This window comes from Ctenopharyngodon idella, chromosome 4 (assembly GCF_019924925.1).
Source record: "Ctenopharyngodon idella isolate HZGC_01 chromosome 4, HZGC01, whole genome shotgun sequence".
In the NCBI taxonomy this organism is placed as follows: domain Eukaryota; kingdom Metazoa; phylum Chordata; class Actinopteri; order Cypriniformes; family Xenocyprididae; genus Ctenopharyngodon; species Ctenopharyngodon idella.
The window spans coordinates 9,288,685-9,308,193 of record NC_067223.1 but is presented as its reverse complement, the minus strand read 5'-3'; the positions used below and the strand labels follow the sequence as shown (position 1 = coordinate 9,308,193).

Sequence of the window (19,509 nt, the reverse complement as noted above, 5' to 3'; positions counted from 1 at the left end):
TCACTCTGTTCTGCTGAATCAGTATAAGCAGTGGCACTAAGAGCAGTAAGAGCACAACTCCCAGTACAATCACAAGCACAGAGAGAGGAGTTTGTGGACGAGTGACTGATGTTGAGCTCACTGTCTGAGAAACTGGAGGAGAAGATGATGTTGTGAAACATATCATCAATGTGAAGACATAAAGCCTCAAATAATTTTAGGCCCTTTCCATCAGCTTTAGTTTTTTAGAAACAGTTTACTCACCACAATATAAAACTAGTTTAAAGAAACTAGAAATGACTGAAGATGAAAAGATTAAAGAAATGACTATTGAGACCATCTTAAATAAATTTAAATATCATCTCACTTGAGCAGGTGATTTTGGCCACTTCATCTTCATTACAGTAGTTCTGTCCCCAGGGTGAAGATGGACACTGCCACAGATTTGAATCATGTGGTCGACATTTCACTTTATCCAGCCAGTTAGGAGCTGATTTCACTCTTGGTGTAGATTCAGACAAAACACCAGATCTTCCACAGTTCAGCTCTTGACAGATCAGACTGACTGTGTCTTCGCCCATCTGGTTCCAGCACACATTACCCCAGGATCCATTGTAGAAAACCTCCACATTCCCTTCACAGCCCTCAGTTAACCTGATCTTTTTAAACTCTAGATGGAAAAAGATGTGCATTAAAACAATTGGAAATCCAGTTATGTACCACCAAAATAACTACAAGGCTAATGCGTGTTCTGTATATCAGAATGATATTGCAGTCAGATGGTCATTATTGCAAAATAAACCCCTTTAGGATGATACAAGATCCATCAGCTCCTGATCATGCTGGAGTTTTTTTGTAAAAATGATCATCTGTACATTACCCATTACATTGAATATTTCATGAAAAACAATGAAATGTACCCTTGAAAATCATTCACATTACTTTATCGTTTACCTGAACACACGACTCCTACATCCTCCTTGTGTTGACAGTCATGTTTTCCCCAGCCTGGAGAAGAGCAGCTCCACAGGGATGTCTCATTCCCCTCACACTCCACCTCATCCAGCCATATGGGTCCAGAACCAGGACCAAACCAGGCTGGTACCTGCTGGTTACTGAGGGCCACTCCACACTGCAGCTGTCTGCACACCACATGGGCATCTTTAATATCCCAGGAGTCATCACACACTGTCCCCCATGAGCCGCTGTGAAAAACCTCCAGCCTCCCTGCACAGTCTCCCCCAGAACCCACCAGCCTGATGGACCCGCGACCTGATATTCAGAGAAAGAAAAACACATTAGTGATCACTAACAACTGAAGAATCTGCCCAGATGTTGCTCTTCTCACCAAGGCAGGTGATTGACAGCTGTTGTGTGGAGCTGCAGTTGAGAGTTTGTGGAGAGCTGCAGTTCCCCAGATGAGCTTCACTCCCAGAGCACTGGAAGCCCATCACACACTCATGACTGTGTTCAGGACTGGATGAAGAGGAGCTGGTGAAGTTCAGCACAGAGCCACAGCCCAACTGTCTGCAGACCACAGAGGATTCAGTGAGACTCCAGGAGTCCAGCAGAACTCTCCTCCAGTCCTGATGGATGGAAACTTCCACCTCCCCCTCACACTGTCTCTCTCCAGACAACCGCACCAGACCGTCATGAACAGCCAGAGAGGAATCTGAGTGAAAGATGTGAGATTGTATTAATATTTTGCAGGGTAATTTATGTATTTAACTTTTTTTTTTTTCAATAAAATCCCCTCACTAGAGCAGATGACTCCAACATCTCGTCTATGAGAACATTCAGCTCGACTCCATGAAGAGATGGAACATTCTGAGAGTTTTGTTTTATTCCCGTCACAATCAAACACATCAGCCCAGATTTCACCACTTCCCTCTCCAAACCAGTCTGATCCCACAACAGACACAGCAATCCCACAATTCAGCTGTCTACAGAGGACACTGGCAGCTCTCATATCCCAGCATGCATCACACACTGTGCCCCATTTACTGAGGAACTGAAGTTCCACTCTTCCAGAACAAGAGTCTCCTTTTACCAGTCTGAGATCAGTGTAACCTGTGCAGAGAACTGACAGCTTATTTGAACAGTATGAAACTAGAGTCAAGATAAACAATAAACAGCAGTATATTATGTATGTAATTTATCTAAAGAGATGCCAAATGTTTATACTCAACCAGAACAAATCACTCCAACATCATTGTCATGGGAACAGTTGTGCTTCTGTGAAGATAATCGTGAACAGTTGTGTATCTGAGCTTCATTTCCTTTACACTGAATCTCCTCTGACCAAACTTGACCCTTTCCTTTGCCAAAAGCAGCTTCTCCCAGCACCTGTACAGGAGTCCCACAGTCCAGCTGTCGACACACAACCTCTGCATCCTGCTGGTCAAAGGCAGCAGCACACACTGAACCCCATCCTTCTGTACGAAACACCTCCACTCTCCCAGAGCACAAGTGAGACCCGTCTACAAGTCGAAGTCTTTGCACTGAGTCTTTGCAATAAGGACAAATAAATTAAACATCTTTATTGACTTGAAGCACAAGTTTTGACATTCTGTATTTAATTCATTCATTTTATCTGCACTAATTGTATCTGAAATTTTATCTTTCATCTGTAATTTTATAATCTTCATTAAATAAAGAATGTAAATAAGATTGTCAAATCAGACTGTGAATAATAAGACATTACATATTTAATGGAGATTCACTGCATCATAGTTTATTATAAGAAAATAAGGAATGGGGACAAATATAATATCACAAACAAAATAATTAAACTGCCTGCTTTATAAGATTGACACTGAAGCATTTTGTCTTCACCAGCATATAGAAACATTATATTGCTTGAGTGAGAATTATGAAAGAGTGATGTAATAAAAAGCTGAGAGGCAGCTTACATGAACACACGACACCAGCATCACCAGCATGATTACAGTACCGTCGCAGTTCATATCGGCTGTCTGATCTGCAGTCTTTCAGTGAAGTCTCTGATCCACTACAGAGTAGAAAACCCATTGAAATTGGTCCTGATCCTTGTCCAAAGTGAGCTTCATGTTTTGCTTCTACAGCCGTCCCACAGTCCAGCTCTCTACACACCACTGCAGCATCAGCCATATCCCAGGCCCAATGACACACTGTTCCCCACTGACCATCATGAAGAACCTCCACTCTACCAGCACAGGGATTATTGCCATTCACTAACCTCACATTCACACTGTCTACACATGAGAGGGAGACAATTAAATACACCAAACATAGTATGTAGTAAAGTGTAATGTTAAATGTTACCTTTTTTTCAGCCCATTTAAACAAATAGCCTCTTGACTCTGAGTGTGTACTTACCAGAGGTGATGAGTTTTATCATAAAACACAGAAACATCAGAATCAGACAACTCTCCATCTTCTCCTTCTGCTCGACACACACTAATTCATCAACTCAGACGCAGCACAAGTTTCTCCTTCTGCTCCCTCAAACACACTGAAGAAACTGGCTCCTGTCAGTCCCCTAAAGAGAGAGAGACTCTCACAGCTGCCAATGACACTCACTGTTACCTTATTAGACACAACAGAGGAAATCATCAAACACAATCACTGACAAATCAGAAAGCAGCATTTTTATTTTCTCCATATATATCAATAAAGTGTGAGCGCTGATGAGCGGGACTCCTCCTCCAGCGTGAAGAGACACTTCACTGAGGACAGACTCGTGTCAGTCATATGTCAGCGTGGAGATAAAGTCACACTAAACTTAAAGAGACTGATAGAGAAACACTGCAGGTTATATTCAGCATCAAAGCCTGGATCTGCACACACAACATACAACACTGATGACTGGTTTCTGTAAGTCTGATCACTTCAAACACTTGTAACTTAGTGGAAAACTTAGTAGAAGTAGAACTTTTTTCATGAATTATTTGAAAAAAGTGTAACATTTTAATCTTACTGTTTCTGGATAAATTATGCATAATATTACTATTTTACTGCTTTGTTCTATTATTTTAAAAATAAAATTTGATTACACTATAGCATAAACTATATTTTTGCTAAGTTATTCAGATGTGTTTTTTATTAAATAAATTAAATATTATCTAAATTAATAAGTAAACTTTAGAGAATAATAAATAACAGCAATAAACATGTTTAATGCTGCAATGCTGTATTTGTCCAGCAGATGGCAGCAAAACACCTCTTATTGAAGACTACAAGGGTCTGTCCCTGTGTTGAGCATGAAGGAGCTGTGAACATGTTTCAGGACAGAAATCAATGGTTTTTCTTCTCTTATAGCAACATTTATAAGTAACTTGTTTCATGTAGAGCTCATTTTCCTGCACATTAATTTTACACTTTATCTTCTGTTGTAACAGACTATAGTCTATGCACAGAGGGACAGAATGTAATCTTCAGCAAGAGTGATTTTAATATCAGGTTTTTCACGGACAAACTTTAAATTTGCCCTGTAATCTTGAATATTTGGCCTTTTCATGTGAGTTTGATGCTTCATTCTATTAAGAAGAAAAATGGAAACATTTAGTGTTTCATTAAAAAAAAAAAAAAAAAAAAAAAACCTTAATATAGATGCAGGTTTTTTCTCGTAATAGTAAAATATATTTTCAGCATTAAAAAAAGTTTCAATGAACAAAATGAACAGAAAAAACAGTTTTTAAGATGTGTTGCAAGAATCGAGGATGCGCAGCGTCTGTCACCATAGAAACATCATGTTGTGACTGCGAGTTCCTCCTCCTCTGTGACCGCGCACTCTGCTCGCGCGCTCTCTCAGCAGAACATTTAAACCAGAGTAACGGTCGCTCTCCTCAAACTCACTCATTTACTGGATTTAATTAAACACGTTTATACCAACTTTTTTTTTTTTTCTCTCTCTAAAAAATTTCTCTCTAGGCTGTGAGAATTTAGTTTGCATGTAAGTTTAGTTTGAGACTTCAGTATTTCATCATGTATTCAGTTTAATGTCACAAATTACACAGAGCTCTGGCATTCAGCTCTTATTTATTGTTAAACATTGAGGAGGTAAATAATAGCAGGATGTGTCAACCTTTATCTGTCTGTCAATCATGTAAAAATTAATTTTAAATAAAAATATTAAATACTTGATTTAATGCAGATTTATTGTTTAATGAAGGCTTTTGTAATAAGATAAAAGAGTTAATTCAGAAAATTACAAGGGATGCAACATTTTCCTCTCATGTAAATAGATGGGAATACCTTAAATTTAAAATGAGAGAACTTTCCATTAATTATAGTAAAATATTAGCAAAGGTTAAAAGGCAGGATGAATGTACTCTTATTCATCAAATAAATAAACATTATAGTAAAGAGGTTTTAAGTGAAGAGGAAAAAAATCAAATTTTAATACTACAAACTAAATTGGATAATATATATATTAGAAAGGCAGAAGGAGCGTATATTAGGTCAAGAGCGAGGTGGATTGAAGAGGGAGAGAAGAGTACTACATATTTCTACAGACTTGAAAAAAGAAGGCAAGCCAAAAATGCTATATTATCATTGATAATTGACGATGCAGAAACTTCTGACCCTAGATTAATAAGTAATGAAATCTTATTCGTCCAATTTTTCTCAAGCAAACTGTAATTTGTTTTTTGAAAGAATAAAACAGTTTATTCCTCATATTGATAGTGAATTTAAAAAACTGTGTGATGAAAATTTGCAGATAGAGGAATTAGATTTAGCTGTGAAAAACCTCAAATTAAATAAATCACCTGGTCCTGATGGGCTAACTTCAAACTTTTATAGTTTTTTTGGAAGGATTTAAAAGAATTATTGTTTAAAGCTTTTCTACAATCTATTGAAGAAGGCAGATTAAGCTCTACACAGAGACAAGAGCTGATTACGTTACTAAACCCGATAAAGACTCTAGATATATAGATAATCTGCGTCCGGTAACCTTGTTAAATACTGATTATAAAATTTTTGCACACATTTTTGCCAAACAGACTTAAAAAAGGTATAACTGAGGTTATTAATGAATCTCAATCAGGTTTCTTGGCGGGTCGCTCTATTCATAATAATAAGATTCATTATGGATTTGTTGGAATATAGTGAGTGGATAGAAGATGATGCTTTATTTATTTTTAGACTTCAAAAAAGCTTTTGATATGTTAGAGCACTCCTTTTTATTTCATGCTCTCCAGTCTTTTGGTTTCGGAGACAGATTTGTAAATATTATAAAGATGATTTACAAGGATATAAACAGTTCAATATCTCTTCCGTTTGGTACATCTAAAAGGTTTATGATTGGCCAAAGTGTGTAAGACAGGGGTGCCCCCTCTCCCCTCTTTTGTTTATTATTGCAACAGATCTGTTGGCTCGTTTAATTAATCATGATTCAAGTGAAGCAATGCATCAGTTACATATTGGCTTCTCCTGGAATTGATGGATTACCTGTAGACTTTTATCAACAATTCTCGGATATAATAGGACAATTTTATGAAGTGTTGTTAGACTGCATTAGAAGCAAAACTCTTCCTATAAGTTGTAGTCGAGCAGTCTTGTCTCTGCTTCCAAAAAAAGGGGACAAAAACTGGAGACCAGTATCTGACTATAAAATATTTTCCAAAATGTTTATCAAAACACTGTTAGACTTTTCATTAATGTTCATAATAATCAAACATATTGTATAAATGGACAATCTTTTTTATTACAGGATATAATTAATATTAATCAGTTTTATCATGTTAATTTTGGAGTTCTGTCACTGATCAGGAAAAAGCACTTGATCAAGTTAATCATGAATATCTTTTTAATGTGTGAAGATATTTTGGGTTTTGTGACAGATTTATATCTTACATATTATATTGTAATGTTTCTGTTATGGTCAAAGCAGGTGGTTGATTAATTTAACCAATACCTGTGTCGAGAGGCATTATGCAAGGACGTCCACTTTGCAGGCAATAGTTTGGTTATTGAACCTTTGTTGTGCAGATTGAGGAGGAATCTTAAAGGAATTGTAATTCATTCAAATGATAATTTTTAATTATTTTTATCAGCATATGCAGACAACATAACTGTTTTATTACAAGTCAAGAGGATATTACAACCTTAAATCAAACTATTGGAATATATGAAAAAGCCTTTTCTGTTAGAGTTAATTGGTCAAAAAGCAAAGGTTTTATTATTGGAGGGTGAGAAGGTAACTCCTGGGTGGGTTATGGTGGAGACAGGGTGGATTGAAAACATTAGGAGTATTTTCAGGGAATGACCAAATATAAAAAAAAAAAAAAAATTGTGAGAGTCTGCTGGAGAAGGTGTCTGCTAAATGGAAATGGCTATTAACACAACTGTCCTATAGAGGGAGCACTCTGGCTGTCAATAATCTCACTGCATCAATGTTGTGGCGTAAGACTATAGTTATGGAGCCACCTGAAAAACTTCTTTCATTCATTCATTTATATATATATATATTTTTATATTATTATTTATTTATTTATTTATATATATATATATATATATATATATATATATATTTATATATATATATATATATATATATATATATATTTATATTTATATATATATTTATATATTATTTTTTTAAAAACAATAGGCCAAAAAACAATACAACAAAAATGTCACAAAAAACATTTAGCTAAGTTTCATTACAGAAAGATTTCAAATAACATAAAACCTGAGATTTCACACAGAATTATCACTCTTGACTCCTGAATGTTCAAATGTGTTGAACCGAGGCAGTGGGTGTGGTCATTCAATCATTCAGCCCCTCCCTCTTTTACTGAGTCCTCCCCCACATCATCATAATCTGTTTTTTTAAAAAACAAAACATTAAATTATTTAAAATCTTAAAAAAAAAAAAAATTAAGTCATGAATATTTAAAATTGAGTTATAAACGTGGAAAAATATGAGAAATATTTTTTAAAAAAGAGTGTAGAATATAGAGAGCAAAAATGTTACAATAACTTACCTGACAGGTTTCTCATATCTTCAGTGACACTCATCACGTCATCATACTCCTCCTGAACTCCTTCTGATCAACAAATGACATAAAAATTAACTAATTTATAAAACACTTTCTCATTTATTGGATCCCTTATTCCCTTTAATGATTATTTAAATACACAGATATTACGTCAAACTCTCATGTAATCATATATGTTAAGGTGATAATGAAATGTAGTTCTATATGCAACTCACCTTTTCTACTGAACAAAGATTACAGGAAACAAATATCACAAAAATAAAACACTTAAGAAAACAGCAACTCGAGGCAGAGCAAGGCAATAAAGTACATTGTCAAACAAGATACAGTAAACAGATAGTCTACTAAAAAGAAAAAGTAATTCACAAAACATCTAAAGCAATAGAAATGAAACATACAATAAATAAAAATAAATAGAAATAAATAACAAGAAACTTAAAAAACATGTCTTGTGCAACTCACCTGTTACCCCTTGAGAGCTCTGTCCATTAATGATGACATCGTCATAACTCTCTGGTGCCTCCACTACACATGAAAATATACGCCAAAATATATAACTTTAAGACAGTAATTTAAAACAGTATCTGTGACAAGCTTGATCAGATGAAAATTATGTAAAATACTGTTCGGGGGGGTGGGGGGGGGGGATGGGGCATGCCCACTGCACGCCTCCAGGAGCTAATTTTTTTTTGGAAAGAGTCGGTAGAGCTTATCTATCTTTTATAAATATGATAAAACTAAAGACTTTTCGGAGATATGAAGATGCAATACTACTCTATAGATTCTCAAGATTAGCTTGAGATTGGCGGAAACTGTGTGTGTTATGTAGCCTTTAATATTGTTTTTTTTTATTTTTTATAACTATTATATAATATCAGAGCGACACCTGTTTCACGATCTGGTTTCAGTCCATCAGTGATGACATCATCATATTCTCCCGGTGTGATTTCCTTCATCTCTTCTGCATCAACACAGAATATGTTTGGATACAAAAGCCAAAAATATGTTCTTGTTGCAGGTCATATTAATAATTTGGTACATGAATCATGTGATCAGTTTCAAAAGGTCACTGACCTTTCAGGCCACTGCCGTTGGTGACATCATCATAATATACAGTCTTGAACTCTTTTTCTAAAAAGGAGAACAGAATGTTAATATAGAAGTAAACAGCAGTATTTAAATAGTACTTTAGTCAAATAATTCATAAAATGTGTTAATTATTTATTTAAGTTGAATTCAAAGAAACTTTTTTTGAGTGGAATAAGGAATGAATATGCGCTTCAGCTCTCTAACCTGAGAGAAGCTCATCAGCATCTTCATACCCAGAATGCAGTTCTTCAGAGATGAGACTCCCTGTTAAAGGAGCAGAACAGTCAGAAACATGTTCATCATTACAAACAGACTGAATCCTCATTTCCTTTGAATCACAAAGCATTTTGTTACTTACAACACAACACAACTATTAAATACTTACATTTTAAAAGCATTAGAAGCAGAAATACCATGTTTTAGAGGCCTATTAGTAAACACACATGTATCCTCACATGAACCCATTCCTCACTGCCTTCCAGAAATACACACAGGAAGAGACAAACACACACACACACACACATGCACCTGCAGCTCTGTGGTTTTCTGCAGGAGGTTTAACAGGACTAATAAAAGATGAACATCAAGTGTCTGACAGACTTTCTTATTAATTAATCATATTAAATAAGATTCACGGCTCATGTCTCACCCCTCTGAGTGAAGTGATTGTGTCTGTGATGAATCTCCTCATAAACGGCCTCAGTCGTGCTCCTGTGTCTCCTCTTAGAGAGAGCTGTGAGTGTAGACAGACAAACCTGCTGTCAGTTCACAACACATGACTGATCACACACTGAATAAGACACAATATGACAGTCTCTGGATCTCTCCTACCTCTCCTCATCACTCTGTTCTGCTGAATCAGTATAAGCAGTGGCACTAAGAGCAGTAAGAGCACAACTCCCAGTACAATCACAAGCACAGAGAGAGACGCTGCTGGAGGAGTTTGTGGAGGAGAGACTGATGTTGAGCTCACTGTCTGAGAAACTGGAGGAGAAGATGATGTTGATGTGGCAGGAGTAGTGGACACTGACAAATCTGGCAAATCTGTTGAAAAAGACACAAACACATTCAAAATCAAAGCAAATAACTGATTTAACATTCCTTAATGATTTGCTGTGACCTGCACAGGTGAGTCCAGCGTGATCTTTTTTGGAGCAGTCAGTGTGGTTCTTCAGGGAGAGAGGACAGTCCCACAGGTGAATCTCATTCCCTCTGCACTCGACTCTGTTCAGCCACACAACACCTTCACCAGCACCAAAGACTAAATTCCCATCAGCCCTCAGTGCTGCTCCACAACCCAGCTGCCTGCAGACCACCTGAGCATCGCTGATGTCCCACAGATCATCACAGACTGAGCCCCACACAGCGTTATGATACACCTCCAGCCTCCCAGAGCACCGGCCCTCCCCTCCACTCAGTCTGAGAGGAACATGATCTAAATCACACACATCAACCATCACTGACCAGCTTCAGCACATTTACAACAAAAACACACACTGAAACTGAACAAAGATGGATTTAAATATTAATAAATGGTAATTGCATTTTAAATGCAAATAAAATATGAGCATTTAAACAGGAATTTAATAATTTATTAGGAAAACACAGGCTTAAATTAACACATTTTTTATAAAAATAAACTTACTTGAACACTGTCTCTGGTGAGGAGATGATGAGTTTGAACATGTCAGACTACTCTGAGGAGATTCACGAATCTGCTCCTCTGAGATTAAATTGTTAAAAGTTCATTCATTACTTAATAGAAAAATTATACGACAAATAATCATACTGAAACAAGCATGACCACTTCAAACTATCTTAAATACTATCTTACCAGAGCATGTGATATTGGCCACTTCATTATCACAGTCATTCAGTCCCCAGGGTGAAGATGGACACTGCCATAGAGTGAAATCATGACGTCGACAATTAAGTTTATCAAGCCAATTATGAGACTTCAGGCCCATTGAATATATGGGTTCACTGCCAGATCTTCCACAGTTCAGCTCTTGACAGATCAGACTCGCTGTGTCTCTGTCCATCTTATTGTAACATAAATTTCCCCAAGATCCATTGTAGAAAACCTCCACATTCCCTTCACAGCCCTCAGTTAACCTGATCTCCTTAAACTCTAGACGGAAAAGGATGAGAATCAACTTCAACTCTTACATATAATTTATGTCTGTTAATTAAGGAGAGGAATCATAATAAAGAATTTTACAATTCTAAATCTAATTCCTCTTAATTATGGTTCCTTAATGGTTTCATTAATTGTTATTTTAGTGCTTTTTAAGGAATAAATATTTGGGGGAAAAAAAATAAAAAAAAATAATACAATTCCATTGCCAAATGATGAAATGATATAAATAAAACATTTAAAACAATTCTTGCAAAAGGTGTGTTCAAAGTCAAAAACTCATAAAATGTCATCAAAGTGTTTTAGAGAAGGTATACTGTACGTGCAATGCAATAATATCATCGGTCACATAGGTTATTTAAATGTTTAAAATATTGTCAAGTTATTATTTAAATGATTGTTTACTATTTACCTGAGCACACGACTCCTACATCCTCCTTGTGTTGACAGTCATGTTTTCCCCAGCCTGGAGAAGAGCAGCTCCACAGGGACGTCTCATTCCCCTCACACTCCACCTCATCCAGCCATATGGGTCCAGAACCAGGACCAAACCAGGCTGGTACCTGCTGGTTACTGAGGGCCACTCCACACTGCAGCTGTCTGCACACCACATGGGCATCTTTAATATCCCAGGAGTCATCACACACTGTCCCCCATGAGCCGCTGTGAAAAACCTCCAGCCTCCCTGCACAGTCTCCCCCAGAACCCACCAGCCTGATGGACCCACGACCTGATATTCAGAGAAAGAGAAACACATTAGTGATCACTAACAACTGAAGAATCTCCCCAGATGTTGCTCTTCTCACCAAGGCAGGTGATTGACAGCTGTTGTGTGGAGCTGCAGTTGAGAGTTCGTGGAGAGCTGCAGTTCCCCAGATGAGCTTCACTCCCAGAGCACTGGAAGCCCGTCACACACTCATGACTGTGTTCAGGACTGGATGAAGAGGAGCCGGAGAAGTTCAGCACAGAGCCACAGCCCAGCTGTCTGCAGACCACAGAGGATTCAGTGAGACTCCAGGAGTCCAGCAGAACTCTCCTCCAGACCTGATGGATGGAAACTTCCACCTCCCCCTCACACTGTCTCTCTCCAGACAACCGCACCAGACCGTCATGAACAGCCAGAGAGGAATCTGGAGAGAATATCTGATGTTTTACTAAAATATTTCAAGTTTGTGAATATACTTTAAATTATGGAAGAGGATAGGGTCAAGCAATAAATAAAAATAAAAATAAAAATAAAAACATCTCGAGATTAAAATCATAATGCGAGATTGCTGACATGCAGGAAAAAAAAAAAAAAAAAAAAAAAAAAAATAGTAGTTGATTTATAAATCGAGGGAACGAAATGTGCGGGGCTCCGTAGAAATACAATGTTGAGAATAACATCATAAATTTGCCAGAACAGAGTCGTTGTGTTTCGAGAAAAAAAACAGGAGAAGTGGAAATAAAATGTTGAGAATAAACATTCGATCAGTGTCATGTTCATTGCAAACTGATGACATGACAGAGCTGGATCACTTAATCAAGCTTTAGGCTTTCTTTTAATAAGAAATACTATCAGCTTTAGCTAATTATTATAACTAAATAACCTACGAACTTTAAAGCGGTTGGGTCTTTTTAGAAGATGTAGCTTACTCGCAATAAATAAATAAATAAAATAAAAATAAACGGGACATTACGTGAAAAACGCTTAACGTGGCTTAATGTAGACAGTGGTTTTAAAAGACCAAACTCAGTAAACACTATACAATTAAAGCATACTATGTGCACATAAGCAGATGAGCGCAGAACATGAACGCAACGCGTTCTCCTCCATTATAACGAAAAAGCTTAACGTGGCTTAATGCATTAAAAGTAGGCTAATATCGAAAGATCAAATTCTGTACACACCTTATTAATAAAGCATTCGTGCAGATAAGCGTAGACCTATAAGACTTCACTACAGGCTGGAAGAATATGTATAGACATTTTTCAATGTTTTTCTTGTATTTAATAAAGTCTATGTTTATGTAGAGATGTCCTTTGTGTTTCCGTTTGCACATTTACAGTAAAAAGCATCAACGCCGCTTTTTTATTCTTGAAGTGAACTTTTTGCCTGTATGGTGATTACATTCATTGTTTTGCACTGCCGCTTTGAGAACTTGAACGCGACGCGTCTGGTGTGAAGCATGCAGCTTCATCCATAGCGCGCACATGACTTCTTGCGCTTAAGGGACAAATACCCATGAAAGTATGGCAAAAGTTGGAATCGAGAATTGCGAAATTGTTCTCTTTAAAGTTCGTATGCTAGGCATACTTATTATTAGGTTATAATTAGCTAAAGCTGATATATCTTTGTTATTGAAAAAAGCCTAAAATATAGCTTGACTAAATGATCCAACTCTGTCATGTTATCAGTATGCTATGAAGAATCGAATGCGTGTTTATTCTCGACATTTTATTTCGACTTTTTTCGAGTTTTTTCTCTAAACATAACGACTTTATTCTTAAAATTTAATGAGTTTATTTTCAACATTTTATTTCGAATTTAACGAGTTATAAACACGACATTATTCTATATTTTTTTAATGTTGCTTGGCCCTAATCCTCTTCCAATAATACGTACATTAAAAAAAAAAAACAGAAATAAATGACAAGAATGTTTTCTTTTAAGTTGAAAATGAAATTACACGTTGTGAAATTACACATGTATAGTGAGATGAAATATTGTATTTATACTTATTTTAATACTTCAGCAGCACAATATCAGTGAATCTTCCAGTAATATGAACTCACTAGAGCAGATGACTCCAACATCTCGTCTATGAGAACATTCAGCTCGACTCCATGAAGAGATGGAACATTCTGAGAGTTTGGTTTCATTCCCGTCACAATCAAACACATCAGCCCAGATTTCACCACTTCCCTCTCCAAACCAGTCTGATCCCACAACAGACACAGCAATCCCACAATTCAGCTGTCTACAGAGGACACTGGCAGCTCTCATATCCCAGCATGCATCACACACTGTGCCCCATTTACTGAAGTACTGACGCTCAACTCGACCAGAACAGATGTCAGGACCATTGACCAGTCTGAGATCAGTGTAATCTGGACAAAGAACAGAGTTTAGTTAAACAGTATGAAACATGCAAAACATTAAAAAAAAAAAAAAAAAAATACTTGTTTGTGATTATCTTGAAGTTGAAAACTCTTGCTCCATTACCAGAACATAACAGTCCAATGTCATTCTCATGGGTACAGTTGTATTTGATCGATGATGTTGGACACAAAGATATATAAGATTCATCTCCTCTGCACTGAATCTCTTGTGTCCACATCTGAGCGTCTCCTTTTCCAAAAGCATCTTCTGCCAGCACCTGTACAGGAGCCCCACAGTCCAGCTCTCTACACACAACCTCTGCATCCTGCTGGTCAAAGGCAGCAGCACACACTGAAACCCATGACCGATCATGAGGCACTTCTACTCTGCCAGAACAGCGAGAACCTCCAACCAGCCTGACTCCTTGAATAAATAAGGGACAATTTTAATGATATTTGCTTTGTTTCTTACCCTATTACTTTATAATTCTAAACAGTTTATTAGTTAATAGTTTCTGACCAGTTACATTTTGTCAATTGTCAGCAGTTTGTTTCATGCATAAAATTCACACAAGCTCCTTGCATTTTGTGCACATAAGATTGAATGCATTTTTTATTTAATAACAAGAAAAAAAAAATTATTGTAGACTAAATGCATCCAACGTGTTATTTAAATGCATGTAGTCTACAAAATGCTCAACCTATTAATGTGTTTCGTTCGCAAAATTATTTGTCTGGAACAAAAAAAATCCTGTTGCTTTTTTACATTCCATCCAGTAATTCAGCATGTCATGTGATACATTATTCACCCCACACAGGCAACCAAGCAACCACCTGAATTAACATTGAATGTGGAGAGAAAAATTGTTTTCATCCTGGAATTCTGTAGAAAAGATTAATAATAAGTATGAAATAAGCATAGATGAGCTTACCAGAGCAGATGACTCCAGCATCATCAGTATGATTAGCTTTTACTCCCCGTCCAAAGAATCCACAGTTCATCAATGTAGACTCTGATCCAGTACACTGTACATCAGAAATCCAGATGTATCCTGATCCTTCTCCAAAGTGAGCTCTATTTGGTGCACTTAAAGCCTCTCCACATCCCATCTCTCTACACACCACTGCAGCATCAGTCATATCCCAGCTTAAATCTTGCACTGTTCCCCACCGACCTCTATGAAGAACCTCCACTCTACCAGCACAGGAACTCTTACCACCTACTAATCGCACTGTTTCTAAAGATAAAAAGGGCACAGGAAAGACAGAGGAAAAAGAAAAATAATAGTTGTACAATATCATTCAATGATTTTATGTCAAAACTTGTATAGTTCACATGTCATTCTCCTACCAGCACATACAACGCTCACATCGTTGTCATAGGAACAATTGTGTGAAGGTGACATTGGACAGAGAGCAAACTGATACTCGTCTCCTCTGCACTGAATCTCTTGTGTCCACATTTGAGCATCTCCTTTTCCAAAAGCATCTTCTCCCAGCACCTGTACAGGAGCCCCACAGTCCAGCTCTCTACACACAACCTTTGCATCCTGCTGGTCAAAGGCAGCAGCACACACTGACATCCATGTGTTCCCATGAGGAACCTCTAGTCTTCCAGAACAGCGAGAACCTCCAACCAGCCTGATGCCTGAAATGATTATGATAAAAATGTCACAAATGTGATTATGTTTATATATTAAAGGGGAAACCATGGAGTGTTGTTTTGCTTTAATGTTTGTAAGAGATTTTTTTAAACTGAAAATGAAATTGGCTGCAAATTAAAGCCATTTTGAAATCTACAACTTATTCTAAACTAAGAGTAATTTCAAGGTCAAACTGTGCCGTTGTTACAGTCTAGAGTAACAGTTGTGGTCGGAGCTCGTCCTACTCTATTTGGCACCCTAGGTGACTATTAGGACAGGATGTAACAATATATTTCCACAATGTATAGTAATACAAAAATGAAACAATATGTATCATGCATAGCGACAATATGTATATACAGTAGTTCACGCAAAATGAAAGTTTAGATATACTTAATTTGTCGTCAAATATGGTAAACCCGGAAGCTCAAATGTGTGACCTCCTATGTTTATTAATTATTAATAATAAATTTAAATAAAATACATTAATAAAATGCAATATTTAATATTTACAATTTCATATGCAGTCAGTAACAGAGTACATGCATGTGTGCCTTACTTAATTCTGTATTTTTAGATATGAAGAATCCTGAATATTTCTTTTTTTTTCTTTAGAGATTTATTTTTGGTGTTTTTGCCTTTATTATGATAGGACGGTGATCAGACAGGAAGCGAAGTAGGAGAGAGAGAGGGGGACGGGATCGGAAAAAGGACCACGAGCCAGTATTCGAACTCGAGTCGCCCGAAGTGCATTGGCGCTACATGTCGGCGCGCTGCCCATGAGTCAATATTTCTAGTATTATTCTGGTGTCACCATTGCCCTGTGAATAGGGGTGAAGGACCAAGTACAAGCCTGTTCAAGTCCATTCCTGATTTAATACCAAATGTAGCATTTTAACCAATAGTAGGCTACTGTTTTTTTACCATTGAGTCTCAGAAGTGATCATTTAAAAACGATTTTAACTCCATTTTGTCTTTGTTTAATATCATGAGATCAGTATTGTGTTTCAAATTGAATCATGACATCATTGTATTGTTACACCCCTATTGACTGTCACAGGTTGTCTGGCCCTGGGTTTGGTGTGCTGTAACTAAGAGAACATCAGCTTTAATTTTGTATATGATTTTATTTTGTAGGGTTTATTTTTAACATATAGGTCAAAGTTATATATGAAATTAAAGAGGATTTGAGTCCGCTGATTCAGGTCAAACATGCACTGTCATTAAACATGCATTAACCTGATCAAAATTCAAATCATAAACCACTTTTTTTTTTTTACTTCAAATTTTGTTAATACCACATAGATCCTTTTTTTCCTTTTTCTTTTTTTACACAGACTGACAGCTTCTACTGTCAGAGAATAGATAGTGGTCATGATTTATATAACACTGAGCCCATAGCTCAGTTCTTATTGGTTAAACTGTGTTAAAACACTTGTTGGTCTGCACCATCTATGAACTTTGAACATTAATTTTAAATTCTACTCTAGTACACTGATAGAATAAATACATCAAATACATTTGAAAATGAAATGTAGACAGAAAAATGAACCTACCTGAGCAGATAACTCCAACATCTTTAGTATGTCTACAATTATGTTCACCAATTTTTCTTCTTAAGCATTTAAATATTGAGGACTCTGATCCACTACATCTCACATTAACCAGCCAGATTTTTCCTGATCCTGGTCCAAACGGAGCAGCACGCATTGTATGTGAAGTATCGCCACAACCCAGCTCTCTACACACCACTGCAGTGTTTCTTAAATCCCAATAATCATGACACACTGTTCCCCATTCTCCATTATAATAAACCTCCACTCTACCAGCACAGCCACTTTTGCCACCCACCAGCCTCACGTTTCCTGTAGACAAGATATAGAAATGTGTATAAAATTTGTGTGAGACGACGGACATCAACAGCCATTGAGTCAGTGAAATTTTAGGATTAAAATTAGAGAAAATGACCAAGAGAGAAGGAAATTTACTTTTATATTAATGCAAACATTACATGTACACAAATTGAACTCTAAATTATATTATGGCCATTTCATAACACTAACATAGAGTCAATCACTATAACATTAACTCACACATAATGATCCTGAGTGTGTACGTACCAGCTGTGGTGAGTCTGATCACAGAAGACAAAAAAATGAGTGTTAGATAGCTCTCCATATTCACTGATCATACTCTCTGTTTGATCAACTCAGAAGTGAAAGATTCGAGAGAGACAGAGACAGAAGGCTGCACAACCCCCAAACAACAAGCCAATCAAAGTCACTTTTACCTTATTAGACAGAAGAAAGGAAATCATCAAAACGCTTCAGTGACAAATCCGAAGATGAATTTATGATTCTCACCATATTTATTAAAAGCACGTCAACACTGATGAACAGGACTCCTCCTCTACCTTATAGAGACACTTAACCGGGAAGAAACATACAAGATAGAGGGGAAACAAAGTCATACATACAGGAAACTGATTTCAGGGACAGGAATCAAGTTTATTTACAGCATCAAAGCACAGCACCTGCAGATATAAAAATACAAGCACTGATAACCGACTGCTTCATGGCTTAATGTTTCATGCTTTGAGTTCATGTTTAGAAATATTAGTACATAAATCAAATGTACAATTTTAAAGATTGTACTGTTTTAAATATTCATTTTAATTACTGTAATATATACAGTGCTTGTCATTTTCTCCAATTGCACAGGCCTAAACATTATTACACAAAAAAAAGTGTCAGAAAAGTGCATTTTCTTTAAAAATTAGAGACAAAGTATCCCCGTGACTACATACACAGTTCGTCATGATAAAGGAATACTACAAGTTTGCAGCTACACTGTTTAAAAGACTATGAGATGACAAACTTCTGGTGACGCTCTATATGGCCATTCATTCATTCATTTGTTTGTTCAATCACAAGCACAGAGAGAGACGCTGCTGGAGGAGTTTGTGGACGAGAGACTGATGTTGAGCTCACTGTCTGAGAAACTGGAGGAGAAGATGATGTTGCTGTGGCAGGAGTAGTGGACACTGACAAATCTGGCAAAACAGACACAAACACATTCAAAATCAAAACAAATAATTTATTTAACTTAATGATCCTTAATGTTTTGCTGTGACCTGCACAGGTGAGTCCAGCGTGATCTTTGTGGGAGCAGTCAGTGTGGTTCTTCAGGGAGAGAGGACAGTCCCACAGGTGAATCTCATTCCCTCTGCACTCGACTCTGTTCAGCCACACAACACCTTCACCAGCACCAAAGACTAAATTCCCATCAGCCCTCAGTGCTGCTCCACAACCCAGCTGCCTGCAGACCACCTGAGCATCGCTGATGTCCCACAGATCATCACAGACTGAGCCCCACACAGCGTTATGATACACCTCCAGCCTCCCAGAGCACCGGCCCTCCCCTCCACTCAGTCTGAGAGGAACATGCTCTAAATCACACACATCAACCATCACTGACCAGCTTCAGCACATTTACAACAAAACACACATTGAAACTGAACAAAGATGGCTTAAAATATGATTACATTTATGAATTGTATTATGATTTTAAATGCAAATAAATTCTTGTTTAAATG

The 19,509-nt window shown here is 37.0% G+C and overlaps 2 protein-coding genes across 5 annotated transcripts in view; one reads left to right on the top strand and one right to left on the bottom strand.

The window, feature by feature from the left end:
* LOC127510399 (uncharacterized) overlaps positions 1–19,509 on the bottom strand; it is a 42,510-nt gene that overhangs the window by 8,945 nt on the left and 14,056 nt on the right. The window contains exons 2-6 of one of the 3 annotated variants that reach the window (XM_051889897.1): positions 9,039–9,095; positions 8,851–8,925; positions 8,427–8,489; positions 7,950–8,012; positions 7,570–7,786 (exon numbers count right to left, since the gene is read on the bottom strand). In XM_051889897.1, coding sequence (XP_051745857.1) covers positions 7,737–7,786; positions 7,950–8,012; positions 8,427–8,489; positions 8,851–8,925; positions 9,039–9,095 — 308 coding nt within the window. In that variant the 3' untranslated portion in view covers positions 7,570–7,736. Of the gene's footprint in view, positions 1–7,569; positions 7,787–7,949; positions 8,013–8,426; positions 8,490–8,850; positions 8,926–9,038; positions 9,096–19,509 lie in introns of those variants that run through there. The other 2 variants (XM_051889895.1, XM_051889896.1) reach the window with 2 other exon arrangements.
* The window catches only part of LOC127510407 (thyroid transcription factor 1-associated protein 26 homolog), a 134,907-nt gene that overhangs the window by 102,870 nt on the left and 12,528 nt on the right, over positions 1–19,509 (top strand). The gene's annotated exons all lie outside the window — the stretch shown is intronic.